This window comes from Netta rufina (genome assembly GCF_964035555.1).
Source record: "Netta rufina genome assembly, chromosome: 1".
NCBI classification, from domain to species: domain Eukaryota; kingdom Metazoa; phylum Chordata; class Aves; order Anseriformes; family Anatidae; genus Netta; species Netta rufina.
The window spans coordinates 79,057,186-79,084,592 of NC_140123.1; the positions used below are offsets into that span (position 1 = coordinate 79,057,186).

General features: G+C 36.3%; 1 protein-coding gene across 2 annotated transcripts in view; it reads left to right on the plus strand.

The window, feature by feature from the left end:
- GLRA2 (glycine receptor alpha 2) overlaps positions 1–27,407 on the plus strand; it is a gene marked incomplete at both ends in the record, with an annotated part of 128,339 nt that overhangs the window by 21,624 nt on the left and 79,308 nt on the right. For both annotated transcript variants that reach the window (XM_084306171.1, XM_084306170.1), the window contains 4 exons: positions 7,247–7,470; positions 21,045–21,127; positions 22,639–22,776; positions 25,480–25,694. In XM_084306171.1, coding sequence (XP_084162297.1) covers positions 7,247–7,470; positions 21,045–21,127; positions 22,639–22,776; positions 25,480–25,694 — 660 coding nt within the window. The remainder of the gene's footprint in view (positions 1–7,246; positions 7,471–21,044; positions 21,128–22,638; positions 22,777–25,479; positions 25,695–27,407) is intronic.

The window sequence follows — 27,407 nt, forward strand, 5'->3', positions numbered from 1 at the left end:
AAGCCATCTTGTGAAGGAGTGGGATGTGATATAGAATAGAGATGCTCTAGATGTGAGGACATTTGCTAAGTTCTCAAGGTACTACCAGTTAATTAAAATATAAAAAATATAAAACAATTTTATTTAGAGATATATAAATAATTAAACTCAACTATCAAGTCTAAATGTATATCTATAGTGGCTGTGCCACAGTCTGTAGTGACTGTGATGGCAGCAAATAAAGGGATGCCCAAGGCAGATTTCCCAGCTCTTGTTAGCACCAGAAAAGCAGAAGATGGAATAGTTGGAGCTCAGCTATGGGGTTTCCTGCCAAGAACCTGATATTTTGAGTGAGTCTTACACCCCAAGCTGAATTATCTGCTGCTGCAGACTGTGCTGACAAAGGTACCAGAAACGTCTTCTTCAACTTAGCTAAAGTATGAGCTGCAGATACATTAGTTATCTCTTTGAACTGCAATCACATCAGTGACTGAATGAACTTTAGTCAAATGACTGAAACATATAACTATGAGAAAACTCGGGTGTTTTCAGGGCCAATCTCATATTTGAAAGTGCCATGAATCCAGGTAACTGAAATGCATATTTTGAATAATTCAAAGAACACTATCAGCCATACAAACAGGGCCAAAACAAAAACAACAACAACAACAACAAAACTAATTTTAATAATTTAAAAATTAGATAGTTCAAATTTTCATTTCAAGATGAGATTTTTCTTTTAAAAGTTGATGAATTTTAAGAGTAAAGAAACCAAAGGAAAAAAAAAAAAAAAAAAAGAAAAAAAAAAAGAAAAGAAAATTGTAGTCCATCATTTATTTATTTATTTTTTTCTTAGTCTGGAATTAAATTTTCATTTTCTTTAATATTTCCTAAGAAAAAAAATATATATGTATATATGTATATATATACATATATATACATATATATACAAAATATATATGTATATTTTCTGAGTACATCTGAAAAGATGTTGAGTTATTTAATCTAATTTTTCAAACACTGAATGAAGAAGATCTGTTAACTTATCCAAGCATATATACAACTGGTTACTAGGTTAATACTGAGATAGATTTTTTGATGAAAATATAATAATATAATAGTGTAATAAATCTATGATAATTACCAGATGATTCTGTATGTGGATTAAAACTGTTCTAGGAAAGGTATTGTGACGAATCCCAGCTTTATTTCAGATTCTTTAATACTCCTCTCCCACAAAATAAACTTAAAAGGGTGCTCTCACCTTCACTGAAATTTTGGAAGAGCTATGTGCATAACATAGCTGTCCATTACCTTAGGATGTAACAGACATCTATGGATGTTTTTGAAGTGATTGCAGTATAGTTTCAATACTTTGTTTTCTGGTAATTCCTATAGAGTGCCCAGGTCTTACTCTGTTTGCTGAAACTGGAGACAATAAAGATACTTTGCATCCTGTAGGACTGAGTTCTTGATAAATAAAAAATGAACTTGTTACTTAGAAAAGTACTTAAGTTATACAAAAGAGTTTTTAAAAAAAATTATATATATTTATTATTGTTATTATTATTATTATTTAATGGGATAAAAGATGCCTTGAAATCTTTGCATTCTTAAGGAACAGCAGATATTTTGCCTAACTTAAATATCATATTTAATATTAAAATAGTTAATTTAAATGTAATTGCAATTATACCATCATTTGGGAAAGAGGTAACTAAGGAATGTTGAGTCACAAGTCCTATGCTCCTAAATATTTTTACTTATACAAAAATAAATAAATAAATAAATCAACAACGGCTATTTAACATTTTCACAGAGATAAAGGGCAGGTAGTTACTAGGGCAGGTTGCTTTCTTAAATTGTATAGGAGAGTCATTTATAAATGACACAACTATAACATACACAGATAAAAAATAAGTAGATATGTTAATGCTTTAGAATACGTATCTGTAAACTTTAAAAAAAAATAAAAATTAAGTTTAAAATGACATGAAAAACATAATCTTGATGTAACATAATGATCAACAGACAAATTTTATTATTTTTTGAAAACTTTGTTATCCTGTGTTTGAGAGATTCTGAAAATATAGTTATGAATGTAGCCTTTTTTATCCAGCTTTGTCTGTTGATCTTAAGATGTAGAGACATCAGCATAGCTTTAAGTAGCAAAAAATCCTGCATGTCACTGGCTTTACAAGATGGCATTCAATGAAAATATTTGCACGACCTAATGCTGATTGCATTAATTAGACTCCTTCATTGCTTTGATTAAATCCCCTCATTGCATTTTACCGTCTATCAAATATGTTAATGTGCACCTTTTCAATGTTCATTAACACATTCTGCTGAAAACAGCTAAACATTCAAGTAGATGAATACAAAGACTGTTGGCTTTCTTATTTTGCTTTGTTCATAATATCTGCTGAAAGTGTGGAAAGTGTTCCCTTAGATGCTGTTCAATGGTTTAATATTGATTTTCTTAATGCTGTCACTTATTTAATGACTAGTATGACTAGTTTTAGGATGTTTTAAATTTGCTCTGAGAGGCAGACATCAATTACAGTTTCATCTACTTTGACTTTCTGAAATAGATGCAATCAAGGTAAAAATGTTGGCGTCCCTTTTGGTAAATAATGAGTTTTGTTTGATTCCTAGTATTCATTTATTCATAAAATACTCTTGATAGTTTTGACATAAAACTAAAAGATTCTTTTAAGACCCTGGATTGTAAGTCAAAAAGAAATGTTCTTTTCTCAGAGGACAGGGATGGTAAGTGAAACCACGTATAGATACTGAAGTGACATTATCAAGATATAACTTGGAAGAGCTGCATTGGAAACCTTGGGAGACGAAAACTTGTTAGAGAGGCTTTCGGTAGGAGAAATGAACATGGCAAACAGGATTACAGTCCCAGGCCTACTTAATTCAATAAATTCTCAATAACGTTAGCAGTAGTAGCTTCTTTGTTCCAATTAAACACCAGAATGAAATTTATCCCTATGTGAAGGCCAGCACAACTCTGTGTTGTGCCTATGTGCTATCCCCAATGTGTTCTAAAAGCTAAAATCCTTAATTGAGAAATAAAACAGAGGTCTGTGCTGGCTGTCTCCAAGAGGATGAATTCCACAGAGTTTTCATGTATTTTGTTCCCAAAATTCAAATATGTTAATCTCTCTGCTCTATTATGCACATGTGGGACAGTATAAAGATTGATTTTTCTTTGTTCCAAAAGAAACAGTTTCTTCCACATTAAAATGATGTATATTATACCAAAATAAAATAGTAAAAAATGCTAGATCAGAGTCAAGATAGAATTGATAGAATTGTTGGGGGAAAAAAAAAAAAAGAAAGAAAAAAAAATGAAAGAAAGAAAGAGCCAAGATTTTCCTGAGTAAGTTCACAGAATAAAGCAATTATGCCAGTAAGCTTTGTATCTATTTTTGGAAGCATTCACACATGCAGCATTCAGCAGAAAATCCACTGTACAGCATGACTCCAGCTGAGTATCACAGATGAGTAATCTACATCAGGCTGGGCAGAGTCCCAAGGAATTCAGATGTTCAGTGTCACAAATGACCAGGATTTTTTAGCTATCAGCTGTAGGAGAAGCTAAGAGCAGTTTGTGCATTGATGAACTAATTGTTAATTACAGAAATGACTAACAGTGAGAATGTTATTATTGTCGTTATGCCCTATATTTAATGACTGATACTATGCATCAGGTTCTCTGTTGGGATAAATGTATCAAATTCCAGTTGTGTTTTGAGTACTTACGTTAGCAGAAAAAACAGCCATTCTTTAAAAACTTTAGTGGGGATAGAAGTTGGCTGTGGCTGGATAGATGATATTCCCACAAGAAAACACATACTACAAATAAGCTTGTTAGATCTCAGCTGAGCAATTTACATGTCTAGTTTTCACTGCATAAAGGACTCCCAATGAAGCCATTGAGGACACCTTACATGCTTAGATGCATAGTTAACCAAGCACTTTCCTGTTCCATGGCTTTGAAATCAATGATTAAGCCACTATTTTCCACTTAGCACTCATGTTCATGACTTTGAGAGAGAGTAGTCTCTCTGGTTAGCCCTTCCTATGTATGCAAGACCATCTAAGTCTGATGTTTGCATCAGACAACTGACTCAACACCTGGGTGATCAATGGGATCGGAGGGAAAGATGGGAGGAAGGCTGAGATCAAAGATGAGAGTAAGCTCAGAGTTAGTAAATAGGACTGAAGAGGGAGTGGGGATCTCCAGCACTCCCTGACACAGCAGTGCTTGAGGCCAAAGGAACACAAAACTTTGCAGAAGTTCTGGGGAGTGAGCCTGCTGGCTACGGAATTGCCATCCCTGACCTTGCCCAGCATGAAGTGAATGGAAAAATCTTTTCTCTCTAGATTCCTGTAACAGAAACTTAGTATATATGTGGATTGAGTCCCTAAATCTTCATGTAAATCTAATAAAACTGATCAAAAGAATATTCCTTTAGTGTGTTAGCATTACCATGATCTTATGTCTTGAGAACAGAGGGAAACTCTTTATCTGAGTTGCCTTGAGCTATTGCTGGCATCAATATTGCCAGAGAGATTTAAACTTCAGGTCCACACTTCTCATTCAAAACAGTGGTACTGTCAGAAAGAATTTGTGGAGCAGGTGTACTTGTGGTAGTGTAGGAGTGGATTACAGTCCACCCACACCTACCCTCAGGAGCTCACAGAATACACACTATAGTCTGTCTGAGCTCCATGTTGTGGTATCATTCTCAGGAGAATTTATCTTTATAAGATAGCTACAACATTAGCACAGAAAAAGTAAATTCAAAATTCTGCACGATTGCATCTGACTGTATAAATGCACATCCCTCTTGGCTGCTTATACTGCAAGCATATGAGAAAACAAGTAACTGGTATTTTGATATGCAAGTTATATTTCAATTTTTATTTCTTATTTAAATATCTCTCTATATACATAAATACATAGATATAGATATTTATAGATAGGAAAGCCAGTCAGACATAAAGAAAGGTTTCAGTGCTGTTTTGCTTCTAACAACACAGTCTACAAAGAAAAACCACTACCACCACCACCAACAAAAGCTTTTTAAAGAGTATCAGTGTGATGGCTCTAACATATTTATGAATTATGAAGATATATTTTCAACCTACGTATGTGTTGGAAAAGATAGTATAACTCTATTGGTATTTATGATTTTGGTGTAATATATATCATTATATGGAGGTTCTCCTATGAATAAGGATTTTTCAGACTAGCTTTTGCTAGCTAGATCATCAACTACTGAAATTCATGAAGGCACATTTATTTATTGTTAGATATTTCTAAACAGTTTGCTGATTTGACTGATTTATGATTTCTGTGTCATGGGGGAAAAATCCCTCTGCTTTCTGTGGACTTCATTACATATCTTATTTTAATAAAAATTAAAAACAGTTGCTAAACTAGCAATAGCAATTGTATATTATTATATAGTTATATGTCAGTCACTGATGGCAGTTCCTGCCTTTGATGTAGAATGAAAGTCATGTGGACAGGAAGGTCAAGAGTCTTCCTGTCTTTTTTATTGATACTGTCCCATGTAAACATATAAGAAATTTTTTAAGACCAGGAGACAAGACAAAGTATGCTTAGGTTTGTTGTATCCTCACAAGATGTGATAATATTTTTTTTAAATCAGAACTGCAAGTTAATATTTGATCTTAAACTGCATGAAACAACTCCATCATAAAAGTGCGGTGGCTTGTGAAAAGCAGATAGATGTTTTTCTAAGTACCTTTAATAAACATGCTATTCTTAGACCTCTATCTGGTGTGTCTTGCTCTGATTAGAAGATGTTCATATTTTGACTCACATCTACACAACAGCTAGTATGGAAATGATAATGAAAATGAGAAAATACACGTTCCTAGTAAGACTGTGAAATTTCATTCCATAGTCTCAAAAATTACGTCTGTTTGGATGTTAGAAATATTCTTCCTGACCAGCAGCACATTTCGTCATGAACTTATTGATAGAATGGTGGGAAACGCTGAAGCTTGGTGGGGCTCATTCCATGGAGTTTGTATATTTGGCAAGCTGCTTACTGCAGGTCTAATCAGAGTGAAAAAAATTATTTACATTTTAAGAATGATGATTTTTTAGACTATAAGGTTCAGTGGCCTAACTAAACCCATGTCAACTCATACATTTTCCAAGTCAAAAGCACAGCGCTGCCATTTTAATGTACTGCTGCTACTACAAAACAAATCTTAAATGTAAGGCTTTTGTTCCTTTGGCAGAACTATTTGCTAATGTATTCCTTCAGATAACGTAACCTATATAAATATTATTAAATATTTTCCCTTTAGAGGAAGAGTAGATATATTTCCAAGAAAGTATTCACAGACTAGCTAAGTGCTGCAATTTCAGGTAAATATGCTATAAGAGAAGGGAAAGATGGGGGAGATGATGCTTTTATTTGCTGACTTTGTAAATTCAGGATAAGGAGAATAGACATTAGAAGCTTTCCATTCTCTCTGTTGGGTTTTGGATTAGACACTGAAAGCTCTTTTCATACTCTTTTTTAATAGCTAGTTCTCGACACGGTATTAATGCTGGTTCTAAATGAACCTCTATATAATTGCTGTCTTCCCAGTTGTGACTAACAGACCACTCAGCAAAAGAATGCAATTAGAACAATTTTAAAGGGATGCAGGGAGGGAGGAGTGAATGAAATAACATACAGAGAAAAGCATACGGTAGATAGAATAAGGATGCAAACAGTAAATAAGAAGTGCTGATTTAATTTCTCCTCTACAAATCTGGATTCACTGAAATTAGCAACTATTCATGAGTACATTAGAAATAATTGATTTACACATCGGAAGCAATTTATTTAAATTAGTAGTTTTATAGCATCTTTGTTGAAATTGTATATAGCTAGCCACAATGCTTTCTGACTTTCTAAGTACCACTGAGATAATCTATAGCATTTGAAAGAAGGTTGTATTTAACATTGGAGGTTGCAGTTAATATTTTCTTCATCAATGAAGTAATTTTGATTTGGAAAATGTACCAGTTGTGTTTGTTTGGTTCAGTATGGCATTTATACTGCTTAATTTTCAAATGACATCTCTCATATTCAAAAGATAACATAAATATTTGCTGTAACACTGGTACTGTAATAAGTGTAATAGCATAATGAAAGCTAAAGTGGGCTTCCAATTTTGGTAAGTGGCTCAGTAACCTTTTTACATGGCATTTCTGTAGGACTACAGAGTGAACATTTTTTTGAGACAGCAGTGGAACGACTCACGCCTGGCTTACAGTGAATATCCTGATGATTCCCTGGATTTGGATCCCTCTATGCTGGACTCTATTTGGAAACCAGATTTATTCTTTGCCAATGAGAAGGGAGCAAACTTCCATGACGTCACAACAGACAACAAGCTGCTAAGGATTTCTAAGACTGGAAAAGTGCTGTACAGTATCAGGTAAACCAGTTAACTTTATTTTTTGGCTCTTCATCCTATTCTTTCCTCTCAATCCCTGCTTTTCTGAATGCAGCTAGGCTTGCAGAACATACTTTACATATTTATTTTTTTCTTGTCCCTTGTGTACAACTGAATTGAGACTTAATCACAGCAGGGTAGAAAGAAAATATGCCTACATTCCTTTGCTAAGCTTTTACTTCTCACAAGATGGTCTGAAAGTGACACAGCAGTACTACTTAACCTTGTTGGAAACTTAAGGATGTCTACTTCTTTATAGGTATTCCTCAGTATTCCCATCAACATTAGCTCAAGCCTTCTTAGAAAGAGAAGAAATCAGCTCTTCAGTGGATGGTGGGTTGTAATTCAAAATTAAAGGGGAATATTATTTAAATGACTTCTGAAAACCTTAGGTAAAAATGGGCTTGAAACAGTAAATGACACGTGAGTGGCCATGTAATCAGATGTATCTTTTCACAGTTAAAAATAACTGGAATTATGGAAAGCTTTTGTTTTAATACTAAGTGCATTGAAGTGTGTGTCATGTGACTGGATTTAGGCTGAATGAATAAACACTGACAAAATATGACTGGATATGATCTGATGAAACAGGACATGTGCAGAGAATCAACTGCATTTCACAGGCATAAACTACAGCAAATGTGCAGTATTTGTTTGACATTCAGCTTATTGTGCATCATTATCTTAGTATAAGTAGTCAAAGGTGCAAAACCACTGCTCTTAGGGTGATTTAAAAAAATATATTGTTCTGTGTGTTCCTGGGAATCCTTTTTACTTTTTCCCATTTTTGAACTGTGGAAAGTAAATATGGTAGTATCTATTTAATAGATTGCTTAGTGAATTTACTTGTTGGTAAGGAAAATCAATTCAGAAGACAGTTGTTTCTGACAAGGCATTCTGTTTGTGACCTGGATTTTCACTAAGGAATTTTTATTGATCCAGGTGTCCTGGCTAAGGAGAGTGGTGTTCTGTAGGATGCTAGATTAATAAATAATAACATGGCACTTTCTCCATTTCACAGAATTGCAGAATCACAGAATTGTAGGGGATTGGAAGGGACCTCAGGAGCTCATTGGATCCAACCCCTCTGCCAAAGCAGGTTCCCTAGAGCAGGTTGCCCAGGTAGGTGTCCAGATGGGCCATGAATATCTCCAGATAAGGAGACTCCACAACCTCCCTGGGCAGCCTGTTCCAGTGCTCTGTCACCAAGTACTGGATTTTACTTGATTCCAGTGGAAATTACTCAATAAGACCTCATTTGTGTTTGGATAGATTAACCAGTGTGGGACTTATACATTTATTGAGCAAGGTTTCAAATTGACATACCTGAAGAGTTTGAGAAAAACAGTAGGATAGGAGGATGAAGCTAGCACTAGCGGAGTGATAAATATGCTGTCACTTACAAATATTTCTTGTTTCATCCTGGGAAAGAAATGAATGCATCTGCTTGTTTGAATGACATCAGACACTGTCTTATTGGAGGCAACAGTGCAGCTGGGTGCTGTTCTGAATACAGATAGATAATTTCTCTGACATTTGTCCATGCGGGAAAAGTAATATTTCAAGCTGTCATACCACATTTGTAAAATTCCCACACCTAAATGCAAATTCATACAAAGTAGAGTAAGCAGTATTCCCACCAAGGACTAAACAAAACTCATCGTTTCTCATTTGTAACACACAACAGCAACAAAGGCTTACCTTGTACTTCTCACATGGCATAGAATTTTGAATAACACTGTACAGTGAAGAAATCTTTCCTGAGTACTGGACTTTGAAGTCAGAATTAATTAGAAAAACTTGTCTTTATTCTCTAGATGCTGGTTGCCTGTTGCTTTTAGTTGTGCTGTGTTGAAATAAACAAGAATATTTTAGTGATTCATTTCAGTACACCGAGAAAGGTATAATGTTGCCATTTTCACTACTACACCAAAAGGACTTAACCTCACACAGTGATATTTAACATTTAGCAATTAGTGTGCTCTAAATGTTTAAAGCACTTCACAAATATGTCTGAAATGTAGTAGTGTAGGCTGTTTTGTCATATTTCCAAATTTAATAAAATCAAGGACAAATTAATCTTGTATAAATATGCACTGTTTCTATTAAATGAACTTAAAACATCTCACGGTAATTAATGGGTAAGAAACAAGTTGTGTGTATTATACAACAACAGTGTTCATCTTCCCTATACATGTACACTGCACTTAAACAGTGAAATATGCTATACCAGAGGCACAGCTTGTTTGTGCTGTTAAATGCTGTGAGAGGTAAATCCTGCCCTTTCTGAAAAGAATTTGGAAAGCCATAGGTCAATATTTTACTTAAAACAAACAGCTGGTGTAGGAGATGTGTGCTCAGGTAAGTTATTTCAAGGTCACTGAGGGAACAACCCCTGTGTTACTCCCAACACAGTGCTCAACTCTGGGAATTGTTTTATCCTGTGGTAAGCATGGGGCTGTGTGTCTTTCTTTCAGTGAGGGATAAGCCATCTTGCATTCACTGGTGATGGTAGAGATGGCGTAGATTTCAGTCATTGTTTACCTTATAGTAATTAATTATCATGCTCATGCTTGCAAACTGCTAGATCTATATTTAATTCACTGGGAGTTGTTATAGAAAATAAAGCCGGAGTGGTTGATATACTCACCTATGAATCATGTAAGTTTAGGAGTCTAAACCTATCTTTAGATGTTTTCTGCATGCTCAGATGGCTACCTTGGTATCTGTTTTAATCTCAGATATTGATATCATGGTATATATGCTATATAAAGCCTGAGGAAAGACCAATATGGAGAAAGCTTCTGAGCCTACAATATTTGTAAGAGATTTGGTGATGGGTATGGGAAACATGAAGGATTATGGAGCTATAATAGTTTAGTTTCATACTTGCAAAAGATTCTGTATCATTTTAAAGGACAGACAAACTTGAAGTTTTAAGATGGAGGATGATATTTTTGCTCCAGCCCTGGAAGCAAACAAGCACACAGACTAGGTCCTTGGATAAAACTGATTTAAACCCTTGGGTACTGCAGAGAGAACAAGAACACTGGGAAGGGAAACCAGATTTATTCAATACCACAAATATACACTTTTGTCACTAGTGACATGGCCACAGCTCTTAGAGGTGCATGTATTTTAAAAGGCAGCAGTTACAGTAAAGTTAAATTCAGCAAACAATTGTATTTTATTCAGGATCAGTCTCAGTGGCACTCTTTGAGCTACAGAAAACTGTTAAATAACAATAGTTTTTGTTTTAAAGCACTCTGCAGAGAGCACTCAATGAGAGGGGTTCATTATAGCAGCATTCAATATAATTGGGTTATGTTGTGTATATTTTGTATGCCGAAAAACAATGAGAATTAGAATCTCATCCCACACAATGTCACCCCCCAGATGCCTGTGACTCATCCCTCTGAGCTCCCGACCCTTGAATGATCTCTGCATGGACTGGATTTTGTAGAGGGACTACACACTTGCAAATAATGGCAGTGCTATGCGATGGTACTGAGAGGCGTGTTCCTGGCACTCAAATCCCATATGACACCTGGGTTTTCTATTGTGTACACTGCTCAATGGATTTTATGTTCCAGGGGCAAGGATCATATCTTCTCTGCCCCACTGTGGACACCTGGGACACCAGTAAAATGCTAAAGAACCACACAGGAGACTTTGCTTTCTCTCTGAGCTGCAAATTTGTGCTACCTGATTTCCAAAAATTCATTCCAGGCTGCCAGCCAGTTCAGAATATTAGCATTTGCCAAAAAGGTTATTTTAGCAAAGTGTCTTCCTCCCTTCCTCCCTTCCTCCCTTCCTCCCTTCCTCCCTTCCTCCCTTCCTCCCTTCCTCCCTTCCTCTCTTCCTCCCTCCCTTCCTTTCTATGAATTAATTACCCCCCTCTCCTTTTAATATTTTAATTGCATCTCAGTCATATGAGCTTGATGCACAAGCTGATATAACTCAACAGTAGCATAGATCCATTGAAACTGGAATATATTGGCCAGGAAGGTAAAGAGGTAAAGAGGCTGGAACTTCTCCTTCTTCTACTACTTTTTTTTTTTTTTTTTTTTTTTTTTTTTTCACTTCCAATAGCCACAGAGGCTGTGAAGCTGTATTTTGAAATGTCATTCCATTACATTTAGTCAGGCAAAGTTACAAAGCAGATTACTTCATATTTTTAAAATATGCAAAGAATTTAGAAGGTGTTGCATAATTTGACAAGAGACTTATATGGAATTCTAGGGAGGAGATTTGAGCATATCACAAATTATTTTTCTGTCCTATTTTTGTTACTTCTATTACAAGAGCAATGAAATACCTAGGAAGAAATCCCTCAAGTCTTTCAAAATAGTATTTTTTATCTTTGGAGTTATTTAGACAATTGCTTCTGCATGGTTTCAACTCTTAACCTAGATTTAATTGTTAAATATTATTACAGAGGAAGGTGGTGTCTACTAGAGAGCAATACTGTGCAGCTAGGGCATCATGAATCTGGAAACACAAGATATTTGTCTGGTCTGTATTTGTGCAGCTCTTCTGGGGGTGATTTATAGACACTTCATTTGGAAAAAGTATCTAACAGGATGAGCTGGCATATCCAAAAGCTCTCTCCTACTTATTTAACCAAGGAGAGGTATCTGTGAAAACAGCACATTTATTTACAAAACCATCCTCTGTGCCACTCGTGTTACTCACAAGTTTCCAAAACTGACTCTTCATTGAGAGACCACTGAGTCTAACCCTGATGTGGGGTTAGACTCAGGGCACCATTTTGGGTTACATTACAATCTATGGTTACAATATCACTCATGTAAATCATCAGAATTAATCTATAACACTTCTATAATTCAGTTTTTCTGAGTGAAAGTCCTGTGCTGTGTAAGTCTCCTTTGTATCTGTGTTCTTTGTCCTATGGGAAGAAAATGCAAAGCAGATTTAGGAGATACATAAGTTACACTGGTTTTCCATTCACAATAGACTGTATTTGGGAAATGATGTCCATTACCCTCCTGAAAAATGTTTCTTATAAATAAGAGTATATCTTAGATCTGTACTGTTACTACAAGATCTGTTGCCATATTACAGTAAATTCAGGCATGGATCTTTAACAATAATCTTAGGGTACAAACCTTATCAGCTACCCAGCAATGTAACTCCATTTACACCTGATGACATTGTTGTGTGTGATCATCACAGCACGACAAAGTCTAGCCTAACAGAGTGGTAGAAAATGTTGTGTTCCACAGTTCTGCACATATCCTGTGCTTAAGTTCAGTGACTTCAATCTTATTTTACAATCTAGTGTTAAGAGGATTTGGACTTTACTAACAGCATTGTCTTTTCATGTGACAGATTAGAAGAGGGGGAGGAGACAGAATGTTACCACGATTGAAGTGGTTGTTTGCTACGTAGGAACCCTTATCTCCTACCTCACACTCATATTTATTACCCCAACTTCTACCAGAATAATATTGATATTGCCAAGGTAGGGATTGTCCCTTGGAAGTGAATCTCAATCAGCACATGAACATTTTCTTATAAAAGTGTTTATTCTTCCACTGGCAAAACTCCAGTTCCATGTTCATTACCATGATTATCCAAAAGCAAAAAATAAAAAAAATAAAAATAAAAATAAAAATAAAAAATCTTCACATGTCTGGAAGTAACTTTCTTACATTAAATACATATATATATATATAAAGACTTTTAAGGAGAAATGCAGAACTTCTACTTGAAATAAAAAACATATAAAGTTTTGAGTTAGCTATTCTATACTATAGGTAGAGGCTTTACAGACATATAAATAGTGCTAGAACCACTAGACTTTATTAAACTATACATTGTTTGTTACTGGTATATGGTGACTTCTGAAATTGTAACTGCATGCTATGTGAATCCAACAAGTTTGACAAATTTGTCTTCCCATGGGCATAATTACAATAATAATGCTTTCAAAGGCTAAAAAGTTGTGTCCTTTTTTACGACAAGTAGCCATTCTAATTATTGCTGAACTCAATGTCTTTGGATTATGATTAGCTCCCCACATTTTACCTTTTTCTTTTTTTTTTTTTCTTTCCTTCTTGCCCTTCCTCCTACTTCTTCTTCCACCATCATGTCCTTTCCTTTTGGGGTCTTTTAATTAAATGATCTCAGATGCTTCTCATCCTTTTGCATGGTTCCCTAACATCTTAACTGTGCCCTCCCATCATCCACTTTTGTCTCTCTCATTTCCTCCTAATCTACATACAAATCCTGGCTGAGTCTCTAGCAATGAATTTCCAATACCCTTGTTTTTCTGTTGTGCCTAATGTACTTGTTTTGCATAAAAATAATAAACCCTCCTAAATAAATAATAAAGCTTAATGCAGGTACTTTGTTATGCAACTAGCACAGCTATTGTCAAAACCCCATTGATCATCTTGCTTAAGGAAAGAATAATTTACATTTTAATGACACAAAATTAGTTGCTTTTTCACTTCATCAGGCATTTAAAGCAAAGTGGGGATATGGACATTATACTTGAACATGTACTGCCTCACTAATTCCTCTAATGCTTTGCACGTCTCCAGCTGACATACAAAAACATTGGATGTGAGGTAAATCCAAACACAACAGAAGAGCTACATAAACTGAAGGGCAATGCTGCCAAGAGAACAAAAGGCTCTGAGCCAGTCATGAGAAAGCTTAAACTGGAAGTTATAACCTTTCCAGCCATCTACACTTCGAATTCCTAAAACAATATTCCAACAGAAATAATGAAAGGCATAGGAAGGAACTCAATATCAGTAAATGAACCATGATCATTTTTGAAAGGGCTTAGATGATGTGACTATATGTGATAGGAGATGACCATATTTAATTGTCCAAGATGTCAAGATGTCACTTCTATAGCCCTATATTTTTGTGTCTCAAATAAAAAGGAAGGCTTTTTTTTTTTTTTTTTTTTTTTGAGTTAAAAAACTGTGAAATGCTGTTGGAGATCAATTTGTACACATGCAGTTGTCTTGGCTGACAGGATCAAAAAATATTGGCAGCTGGTTACTTCTGGATAGCTAAGCCAATAGGATTGTAAAGCCAAGCCACACATCTGCATGCTTGCTCTCCTGGTTAACAGTGATGTCTGCCCTTGACTGCTTGTGACTGATCACTGCATTTAACCATTGAGCTTACTTTAGAGCAGTCAAAGGTTAGATGGAAAAAGTTGTAGGTACAGGAACCTTTTCTAAGTAAATGGCATAAAAAAAGCATGTTTTCCTGGAACTTGCTCTCGGGGATGGAGGTCTTTTGCCAAATGCATTGCAATGTATGGCTTAGTACAGAGATGTCATTGTTCCAGGAGGAAAGCAGCAGCATCCTAAACACATACTGCAGGAAAATTAAGATAGAAAATAACAGAGGAGAATGGAGAGATGAAATAATATTCTTCCTGGAAAGGAAGCAGGTGGTTACAGAATTTAACTGTTACATGAAATCATACTTGAATGTCATTCCACAGATTTGGTTGAGCAATAATCAGGAAATCATTTGCTGGCAACTCGTGTGCTGGCATTGCGTATTTACAGACAATACTGGCATTACAATGAGAAGTGGGATGCCCATAATGAGAAATCCACCACCCTGTTCATTTTGTGCCAGCTCCCATTTTAAGCAGTCCATGAAGCAAAGCAAAGCACTGGAGGGAGAGACAGCACGCTCATAAACAGCAGTACGTGAAACTCCAGGCTGCATTTCACTTTTTGCCATAGCAGAGAAGGCTCCATGTCTCCTCTGAGCTCAACTTCAACCCGTTCCCATCTGACAGAAATGAAACAAATATTAGAGAGGAATTCCAGGGCTCCTCAAAAATAAGGGGAAAAGCAAACAGTTTGATTGTTCCATTTAACAGGACAAAGCCTGTAGACTGTGAAAATTACCAGAAATGACATTCAAAATGATGAGTCAGGTCTCTGAAAAATAATGAGATGGTCTACACAATGAAAAACCTTTTAAAAAATGAATGTAACCATTTCTTCTTTCCTTCTTCTTTTTTATTTTTTTTTTCCTGTTGTTGTTGTTTTGGTCTTCTAATATACGAACAATGTGTGTGCCCTAATTTCAGGCACAGATCACTTATGAGGTGGGGCTGGGAAAAATGTAAGGAGATTTTACATTTTCCTGCCTGTTTCAGTGTCACTAGTCTAAATGGCATTTGCTCCCATGTCATGCGATGCTGTCACGGTTGCTGTGCAACTCTATCTCCCCTGCCAGTTAATGGGGAACTTTGCCTGTTTGTGCTTAGGCAATATTTTTATGTTCTTTCAGCAGCTGAAAGGATCAGAAATCCAATTTTCCAACAGGAAAAAAAAAAAAAAAAAAAAAAAAAGAGAGAGAGAGAAAAGAAAAGCTAAGATATTTACCTTTATTGTCAGCTCAGAGCTTTAAGACAAACATCAGAAATCGTGGAATTTATGATAGCATCTTTAGAATTGGCAATGATGAAAAATATCCCAGTTCCTCTAACAGACCCAGGACTGTGGGTTTTGCACAGGTATAGGAATTTTCATTTAAATGGCAAGTAGCCAATGTTGACATGACCATGCACGCACTACTTGTGTTCTGGTGTTTGCAGTGTAAATTCCCAGATTGTAATGTTGCCTGTCCCACCAGCTAAGCTGCAGATGGGTGTAGCTTGAAAGAATGAAGTGATAAGAATAGAAGCAAAAAGTTATTTTTGATACCATGCCCACTCATGGCAAGGCGTTTGTTGCTCTTCTTACTTTCTGGAAGCTGATCATGCTTTCTTTGGAGCTAGATATGACTTATACCCTTGTCACCAGCACTATTTAAATTTCCAACAGTATTTCTGTAATTAAGTCTGATTCTAGTTATTTCTCATTATAAAAATGGTATGAGGCAGCTGGTGTTCTGTAGCCCACTCACAAACTGCCACACTTACAGGTTTGTTAATGAAACAGCTATTCCCCTTGTTGTCAGACACCTGGTGTGGAAGATCCACAGGGCCTTTCTCTTGTGGGTTCAATGCCTTCCTTCTGAGTGGGAGCTATTGCTTACATCAAGTGAGGTTTGGGGCAGTCAAAACATATCAGGCTGTATTAGCTGCTTATAAACATGAAGTGGGGTAGAATGCAGTTTAATTTTTGCTTCCAGATCCTGGCTCCAAAGAGAGGTGGGGGTGGTATGTGGCAGGAGCTGGGGTAAAAGACAGGGCAACAGGAAAGGAAGGGGGGAAAGGTACAATGCTAAACAAGAATGAAGAGGAAAGAGGCTTTTTGAAATGTGGGCTGCAAGAGCAAGCACAGGAGGAGGTGGTAAAGTATGTCCAGGGATCAGAGAAAGGATAGGACAGGAATGAAGGATGAAGAGGAATGAGGTGAGCACAGAGCACCAGTGAGATTTCATTGCAGTGCACATGAATACCTCTGAGCTCCCTTGGCTGCACATATATGTCACCCTCCCTCCACAGGCTTTTCCTTGGATGTTGATGACTGGCTACAGCTGCTATATTTAGGGCATATGTAGTGAGCTGAGCTCCGCTGCTGGCCCATCTGAGGGCCAGCCTATTTCCATCTGGAGGAAACACTGACATTGCAAAAACAAAGTGTTCAGGTGTTAAAGATCACCAGCTTGAGTGTTTCCGATTAAAAACATGCTGTCAGGCTATTTATTTTCCCAGAATTATTTATTTATTTATTTATTATTTGTTTTAAATTTTATCGTTTCTGTAATGAGGGAAGCTGCAGCCTACAGGACTTCTGCCTCTCTGCTTGCAGAAGTGGGAAATGAATAAATGACCTCTGGATAAAGCTGATAAGGGGACTTTCTGGGGTTACCAGAAATGAAAAAAGAAATGAAAGATGTTGAGCTGGATGAGAAAGAGAGATAGGCCAACAGTCCAAGTCTGAATGATATCTTACGACATTCTGCTGAAACCAGGGTAAAAAAGACTGGATCTTGAATGAAATGTTAGGTGAAGAAATCTGAGCAGTGACCATTAATTCTGAAGACATTTAAGAAGCATCAGCAAATGCTGCTCAGAAGGATTTACCTACTGTATGAAGGAGACCTTATGAAGAGGATCTCTAGAGTATTTCGATTACAGCCCTGCCTCTGCCATGACATCACTCAGTAATATTAGTGATTTATTTTTTATTACTATTTTTTCACAGTGCTGGCCAATTGTTCATTCTCTGCCTCTGCATTTTGTTCTGTTCATACTCTATTTGCAATATTCCAGGGTTTATTTCTTCCTTGAGCGTGGGATGAGCAAAGGAAAGAAGAGAGTAACTTGGCTTCCCCTCCAGAGTCCTGCCATCCCTGGCATTGTGCCTGACGTGCTGGAGTGTTGAAGCTCCAGCTCTGTTTTGATCCCTGCCTGTTCAGCTGCAAAATCTAAAGTCCTCATCCCCAGAGCACCCTCCCTGAGCTACCTGTGTGACCTGAGCCTACCTTCTAGGGGGTGGTTACAAAATCTGTTGTTTATGAATCTTAAATGCCTTGGGAGTGGTGTGCCTAGAAAAAAAAATAAATAAATAAAAGAAAAAAGTTCTTTAACAGTTTCTTCTGTCTTATTAATGAATAAAGTACTCATCAATCTAATTGCCAGTTAAACTTGCACTTTGTACCAAGTCTCTGGGAGCGTCTCTTGAATTTGCCAACTAAATTTAAGACACTTTTTTTTTTTTTTTTTGAAACTTTTTCTGTCAATGTTATTGTTATAGGCAATGTGGGTAGCTACATCAGCCTACGCACTTCCGATCCTGTTTCACTATTAATGTAAATGTAGAAGTAGTGACATGGCACCTAAGTGTGGAAACACATACAGGATCTTATTTATTTATTTATTTATTTATTTATTTATTTATTTTTAATGAAAAAGTGTCAAGTGCTATAAAGTGACTCACCACTGTAGACTTCACTTGAGCTACTTCAGACTTTGGGAGCAGAACATTTAGCTTGTTGTAATCTTGTTGAAAATCAGTGGGTCTACAGATGACACTAGGCAATAAGTGTTGGGTTCAATGCTTGCATTACTTCTGGTAAAAAGGGTTACAGAGGCAAAGATGTTAACTATGAATGGCTACTCTGCTAAGAAGAACAACAAGTAGTGATAAATCTGTAATGGCATGGTATCTTGAGCTAACCTCATCAATCAGTGAATAGAAGTTATTTTCCATTTGTCAGGGTAAGCAGAAAATAATTTAGCCTTTCTGAAAGACACTGTTGGTTAGGGAGGGAAAGAAGAGATGTCAACCTTTGTGTGAACCAGCATAATAATCATTTTTTCAGCTCTCCTGCAGAAGAGAAATGGACATATCCATCTAGCCATCTGTGGAGATAGACCAATTTAATCCCTGGGAGACTTGAAATCTGTAGATGGATGCATTTGACTAATGATTAGTTTCATACTAAACTAATGGAATAGACACCTCTTCCCATGTATGTAGTCAAGCCCCCAGACTCCTTGAGGGTTTGGGGGAGGAGAAAGGGATGAAGGGGAGAAGAAGCAGTCATCCTACAATCCATGCTTGACAGTCAGTAAAATCTAAATGGTAGATAGGCCATATCTTCTTCAATGAGTACAAGAAGATGACATTTTGCAGCCTTTTAGAAAATCATTTGCATAAAGATACTCTTGAAATGAACTTTACAAATGTAACCCATATTTAGAAGATGACTGAAAAGAAGGAAGAGAAATTGATATATCAACATTTCAGGAAAAAAATGCAGAAGCGGTCTTTTGTCAATACTGGAAATCAGCAATTCGAGCAGCTCAAACCTTAATCCAGGAGATTACCTAGTAAAATGAGACTAGTTAGCATTTTCAGAACACTTCAAATATTTAAAGGAGTAAGGGTCATATTTTCAATGGCATTTATATGTCTACAAAATGTATGTTTTTTCTCCTCTAATGACTTATATTTCTAATGCATATGCTATTTGCTCCCAAAGGTTAAATAAGAGTTTATTTCCTATGGTAATGTACAGAGGACTACTAGGTGCTTTTCTTTTCTTCATCTCAATGCAGTTCACTACCACTGACAACCAATCTCTGATTTCCTGATATTGTCATCTTGTACACTGAAGCCTGTGTCAAGAGGACAAGAACGGTAAATTCTCTGTGTAGCCCATGAGTAGGCAAAAGCACAGAAATGGTGAATGGGCTTTTTGATCAGAACATTTTGATTACAGTTTTCTAAATATCATCTTCTTGTCATAGTGATGTAATTGCAGGACAGTAGGACTAAGTGATTCAGTCAAACCATCCCAAAAAAAGTCACATGATGAAGAAGCAAGCTGAAAGAGATTGAGTAAGATGTATTTGCTGAGAAACAAATATGTCTTGAGGATCCACAGGAGACAAATAGTGAAATATTTTTTCATAAAGATCACATTTGCCTGTAAGACAACCTACTTTCTAGGTTAGCAGCTGGCCTGTTGGTTCACTGACATAATTTAAAAAAAATAATAATTTCTAATTGTACCATGTTAATGTTTCAATGTGCCTTCAAATGAAACAATTTAGTTCTCATCCTTGATGGCAAAAGGAACACAGAAAGTTTTGTTTATTATTTTGTGTGTGTGTATGTGTGTCAGTGTTCTTTTTTTTTTTTTTTTGGGGGGGGGGGGGGGGGCTGAAGGTAATCTGAAATAAATGTGTTCTTTTTATATAACTTTGTTTTGTTTTCCAAAACAGATAGTCATTTGTAATTATGTCATCCCTGCATCTTGGCTTGTTAAAAACAGTTTATTCTCCCCACAGTTACAAGAAAATTATAACAGAGGAGAAGCCTTGAAACAGATTTCAAATCAACTGTAAACTACCTGCCCCCCCCCCCCCCCTTAAAAACAAACAAACAAACAAACAAACAAACAAAACATTAAGTATATTCCCATCCAAGTAAAAGTATGCCTTATCTGGGACAAAAACAGCTAAAAATTTAAAAGATAAATTTAGTTTGTATGATAATGTTCCTTTAGGCTTAGTTTCTTGTTTCTGCCTTCTTTATCTTTTAATGCTATGTGATTCTTGTTTTTACTTTTCTTTTTTTTTTCTTTTAATGTATAAGCAGTAAGGACAAATGTTTGAAAATGGGTCTCATACGCAACAAAAGCACACTCTATTGAAAAAAACTCAATTGTTATGTTTTCTTCCTTTGCTATTCCAAAACAGAGCTTTAAAATGTATGTTGCATGATCAGTCACTTCAGGTTTTGCATTATTTGGGTTCACTGCTCTACGTAAAACATTCACTGGTACATTAGTGGAGAGCATTTCTTGCTGTCTTACTGTTCTTGTCTCTGCCTCTTTTCTGTCCAGTCAATGCAGCCTGCTTTGCTTACATGTTTAGTCCTCACACACTCTCATGTCCTTAAAAGCTAAGAGGGGACAGAGAGTCTGGTCTCTGAGTGTCTAAGATTTGTCCTTGATTTTTCAAACTATAAGTATGGAGCTTTGGATAAAATCTGTAGATTTCTAACAACAGCTTTTCTCCTTCTTCTTTTTTTTTTTTTTTTTTTTTTTTTTTTTTTTTTTTTTTTTCTCTCATTCAATTTTAGGCTTACTTTAACCTTATCCTGTCCCATGGACTTGAAGAATTTTCCTATGGATGTACAGACATGTACAATGCAGCTAGAGAGCTGTGAGTGTCCAATTGCTTTACCTAGTGAACAACAGGACTTTAACTTTTGGTGGTTAGATAGTATGTGCATTTTTGTATTTGTGTTTTCAGACTCAATATTCCTATTTTGTAATGAAGAGTCATGGAGGAGGAGTGCTTTAACTACCCATCACCTACATTGGTAGTGCCTACTCACTGTGCTCTTCCAGCTCCCTTTCCTTTCTTTCTCCACCTTTCCCGTCAGGGCTGCACCACTTCCAGCAGTACTGTACATGAGAAAATAAACCTCAGGAAAGTAAGAACAGCTAGTATGCACCCAGGGATGAGCTACGTCTGATCAAGACAAGCTAAGTTTTTTTGAGAAATGCAAGCAACATACTAAATGAAGCAGAGGTCTTATTGGCTATCACAGACTCACAGCATAGCTGAGGCTGGCAGGAAACACTCAGGGCTCACTTGCTCCAAACCCTGCTGAAGCAGGGACACCTAGAGCAGGCTGCCCAGGAGGCTGTTCAGGAGGCTTTTGAAGATCTCCAAGGAGAAGACCCCACAGCTTCTCTGGGCAATCTTTGCCAGGGCTCCATCACCCATACAGCACAGAAATGCTGCCTGGTGCTCAGAGGGAGCCTCCTGTGCTCCAGTTTGTGCCCAGTTCCTCTTGTTCTGTCCCTTAACAGTAATAAACCAAATCTGATTTAGGTTCTAGCACATGCTCATCCATAGGATGTAGCTGTTAACAGGATCCTTGACACCATTTTGACCAATACCAAGCAACAGTCAGAAAAAAAAACAGAAGTGTTTCAGATAACAGCACAAGCCAGCAATCATTCCTGATAGCCAGCATGTGCCAGGCCACCTTGTGTTTCTTTTTTTTTACTTTTTTTTTTTTTTTTTTTTTTTTCGTGGACATCTGGGAGAGAAACAGGTTTACCTATACAAGTATAAGCTGCAGGTTACCACTTTGTGTGTGGCTGAAGAACAAGCTAGTCAGGTCTTGTTTAGTCTGCTTGTAAATGTGTAGCCACTGCAGTCAAAGAGACTTTGGAGAGTTCAAGATTCTCTCTTACAACTACACACCTCCCACTGGTAAGGTTTACAAAAGCTGCAGGTTTATTTTTAGGTAAGGACCCAGCATCATGCAGTCCATAAATCCTTGTTTGATGGTGCCCAACAACTAAATAATGAAAGAATAATGTAAACAAAGCAAAATGCCAGCTGATACATAGACACACAGACACACAAAAATGTCATTTCAATTGTAAACAGTATCATTGATAGGCCAGCAAAATTATTTTAGGGGCAAACCAAGACAGTATTTCAGAAAATAATGATGTTACACATTTGTTGCTCTTAGTATAGGAGTAGTGAAGTATTGGGAAATTAGCAACTAATAGCAATTCTGCTATTGTTAATCAGTTGAAAAATATAGCTTACATTTACTGGAATAAATGGCATTTCTAAGGCATGATAATACTTGCTTTTGATGTTTTCAGTCAGTTACCATCTAATGAACTCTGATTTCTTTATTATAGTTGGCTACACTATGAATGATCTGATATTTGAGTGGCTAAGTGATGGACCTGTGCAGGTTGCAGAAGGCTTAACCTTGCCACAGTTTATTTTGAAAGAAGATAAAGAACTTGGTTATTGCACAAAACATTACAACACTGGTGAGCATTATTCTATTTTTTTTTTTTCTTCTTAACAGTATCTATTGTCAATGTGAAATGGGAAAAGATGAGTGAAATGCAAATATATATATATATATAGAAATTAAAATTTGATTCAGCCACTCATTTTTTAAATCTGAAAAAAATCTCCATTTTATTTTGTTTGCTTTAAAGATATATATATATATTTATATTTTTTTTTTCCCCAAGTTTCCTTTAGCTTCATTAAGGATACTCTAACTTGCATATTCTTATATTCTAACATCCCTAAAATCATTAAAGATTTTAAAAACTTTAAAAACTGGAAAAATCTACTAATTTTCATTTCCTCAAAATGAAACATTTATAGAAAACTATTTTTTTTTTAAACTATATTGATACATCGGGTTTAAAGTATTGAGTCTTACAGATTTGATTTATTTCTCCAGTATATCAAAATACTGAGGAAAAATATAAAACTTTCAGCAGCTTTTTATATGTGGTCTGATTTATGAGATGTAGTATTTGAAGTGACAATGCTTTCATTGCTGATCTGACTAGTGTACAGACATGAAATGAATGGAATTTGTTTGCTAAATAATGTAATTTTCTCCCTGCTTTTGCTTTTTAAAAGTTTCAAACGCACTTTCTATCTTAAGCTTCACAGAGCAGAGAAAAGAGAGAGGTCTGTTAAAATTTTGGATTTATCTGCTTGGAGTCTGTTTAATAAGGCCAGAATTCAGAGAATGGTTTGCTGGATGTTTCCCGGGATTAGATATAATCCCTGTCATCTAAAATAGTTTTTTTCATCATTTCAGCATAAAAGTCAATCTGTTTGCATCAGAGATATTTGTTTCACTCTGTGAAATAACACAACATGAGATGTTCTGCCCCCATCAAAAATAAAGTCACATTCTTTTATTATGAAAATAAAATTATTATCTTTAATTGTTAGAAATGCAGATTCTCATTTTGGGGCGCAAATTGCCAAGGAAGGACTTGTTGTGATACCACAGTCCAAGATCTGTGGAAAGGGGGACTAATATTACTGCTCCTCATAAAAGAGAGCATCAGAAATAAATATGAATCAACAGAATTTATGCACTTGTAATTTGACTGTTGCAAAGTTCAGCTATTTCCCACCACATGACTCAAGCTCTGAGTAGGTGAGTTCATGTGCTTTTCTAACTGCTGACTCTCAGTTAACCACCTTACAGGGTGGAACACCAAAAGTAAAAGAGGAGGGAGAGCATGGGCAAGAGCTGCATTGTATAACCATGGAGATTCCCCACAAATGATAAAAATGCTTTTTAGTAGCTCCCACTACATGTGGTTAAACAAAATGACTGTATAATTAGTTCAAAGTGTGTAGCCTGGGAAGGGGAAATGAGAAGCAGTATTCAAGCCAAAGAAAACTTTGCCTACATACATCCACAGTAATGCACTACTGTCTTCTCTGAGGCATGGTCTTTCAAGTTTGGGGTGAAATCAAAATATGGATGAAAGCTGTATTCAGCCTTCTCCTACCCACACTGCAAGGTGTTCCACAAAGATTGTGCCACAGGAATCTGGAGAGCATTTGCCAGATTGGTCTACTCCAGTGCCATCACTGCCACAGGTAGCCTCTTTTGAAAAAACAGATTCCTTCTGTATGGACAGACCGGTCAGGATGTGTGTTTACACAGGTACACAGGTCTCAGAATCACTCATTTCACAGCTTCTGTCCTACCAGATTACTCATTTTTTCTCCCCTCCTAACTTTGACAAATTGCATCTGCATTGTCCCTAGTACCAACTCCTACCTGTCTGAACCTGCCGTTTTGCATTGTAGACTAACTGAAAGTATCTATTTATCACAAAATGGAGCAAAAGTCTCATTTCACCTGCAAAGGATTTATGAGGAACAATGCCTCTTAGTGTACTTGACTGACTGACAAAAAAAAGGTTCTTGGAAACAATTAGCACGTTGTTTCAGGAATGACAGACATTGCTGTGCTTTGGATAGTCTACCTTGAGTGAGCATTCACAATATCTAAACCCCAGCCAGAACACTAGTATGGAGAGCAACACAAAGTGAATGGCTTTATAGCTGGGGAGCTCTTGTAACTCTGTACATTATATCCCCACTGCATGACTATCTCCACTGTCAGGCAAACCTAAACTTACGTCCTCCTTTACCCCTGCAAAATAGGTATTTATTGTCTGGAGAATCACCTCACATGAGAGGTAATCCATTATTTTGGATTTCCAGGAGTTAGCCTTTTGGTGAAACTCAAAGTAAACTTTGAGTTGATTCTGCCATTAGAAGTAGAACCCACAGACAAAAGCAAATGATGTGGCCAGAATGAAATCTACCATAGGACTTTGATTGTTTATAATTTGCCTAATTACAAGTTTACTTAATCTCATTAAATTAGTAGAGCAAAATACTGATACCCTTTAATACTAAACATTATACTTCAAAACAAAATATTTTTAAAATTTTGAGAAAAAGATGTTATATTTTCTGGAGGTGAAACAACTGTTCTAATACTTGTTTTCTCAGTTAATGGGAAGAATTGGAAACAGTCTCCTTCATGGCCTCCATGTGTCACCCAGGCTAGAGTGCAACAAGTGGCTGACTTGTACTGCTAGGTTACAGAACAGGCCTCACCTCTAGTATATGTTTAGAAAATAAGATAAAACTGTGCAAAAAACATTTATGAAAATAATTTCATGTTCTAGGAAAGTTTACATGCATTGAAGTCAAGTTTCATTTGGAGCGTCAGATGGGATACTATCTAATCCAGATGTACATTCCTAGCCTGCTGATTGTCATTTTGTCCTGGGTTTCTTTCTGGATCAACATGGACGCTGCTCCGGCTAGAGTCGCACTGGGTATCACTACAGTTTTGACAATGACCACCCAAAGTTCAGGATCAAGAGCTTCCCTCCCAAAAGTAAGGAAATAATTTTGTACCATTGATTTGTTATTACCAAGAAATAATGGTAGTACTTCTGAAGTTTCTTAAAGATCTGTGGATGTATGCATTTGATAAGAATACCTGAGAAAGAAGCATCCAGGTATTTAGCATTTGTATTATGGTTCTCTTAATTTTCTCTTGGTTTGTGGGATTAAAACTGCTAGTTTTGACACTAAGACATCAACATATAGAAGACAGATTTTCTGAAGTATGTAGGTACTTGACTGTATTTCTGAAAGCAATTTCTGAAAACTAGATTGGGAACTTAATAAACTCTGTCTGGTCTCTTCTGGACTGTTTCCCAAATGTAGTCTCCCAAATAACTTAACATGGCTAGATATGGCACTTAATCTGATGGATATATAAATATATTTGTGTGTGTATAAAATACATCTATATAATGTATATACATCTGAAATGTGTTTCTGGAGAATCTTTTCGGTGAGGAAGTGTCAATGTCTCTCTCTGTTTTATGGCAGATTTAGTTTATGTTCTCATTCAAGTGTTGTCTGCAGTTCTCCATCCGGTCTACACACAAAAATATCCTCTCACTTGATTACTTATTTATTTATTTATTTTAAATTGGGGCAGCTGCTGTAGATGAGATTATAGATTACAGATTGTGTTCTTTGATTAGTCAAAATGACAGCTCTTTTCATCATGGGCACAGACTTAATGATTTTGTTGTTAGCATTCCCAGCAGAATTTATTGTGTGTGCTCAGGTTTTGTACAATTTTCTGGATGAGAACTCAGAGGTAGATCAGTTTACAATCATCTGTGGAGTCATGAGATAAATTCCCTAAAGAATTCTCTCTTAGAGCTGTCCAGAATCACATGGACTAGGATCATAAAACCATGCTAGCAACAATGAAAGCACATTTTTGGAGTGTTTGTATAGCATATGATCCACTCCAAAAGGCGTGTTGTATTTTGTTCTGCTTTACCCTCAGTATCATATTTAGTCTCATTCCAAGTACTGTAATTTGTTTAAATGGAGCATATATAGGGCAACTTTAAAAACTGCACAGATTGTGTTACTATTCTGTTGGTAATAAGAAAGTATCACTTAAAATCTGGTGACTACAACAGTTGGTTCAGCTTCACTTGTTCACTTTGAGCTACGAATTATTTTCCATGCAAACTAAAAATCTTTCATGTATTAACTCAGAATTTCAAACATATAATTTCTTAACATTTGTTCAGACAATTCAGTCAATATTACCTAATGAACACTCCAAGAAGAAAGTCAACAAAGAGACAATCTTGGCAAGAACCATGCAGGCTCTGTAGATAGCAAGCCTGGAGTTACTGAAGATGGTGTCTAGATGGTACAACATGATTCCATGCTGATATATTCCAACCTTCTTCCGAATTAATTGCCTTGAGTACTGGAAGTGATGCAATCACTGTAGTGGAGATTTCCACTAACATTTCCAACAGAGCATACACACTCTGCCAAAAAGCTCCGCAGTGCTTCTATGTCCATAAAGCTAATGCTTTAGAAAGACTTTTCCTCATGTGCCTTAGATCCAGCTGAAATTTTTGTCCTTTTTGTGTTCTGCCTTGTTTGCAAGGAAAAACATTAGTTGGATACATTTCTGGGCTTCTGCTGAGTGGAAGAAAAGGGGAGATCCGGAATATATTGACTGTGGCAATTTGATTACTGGAGAGGTTCTTCTTCAGCTTCA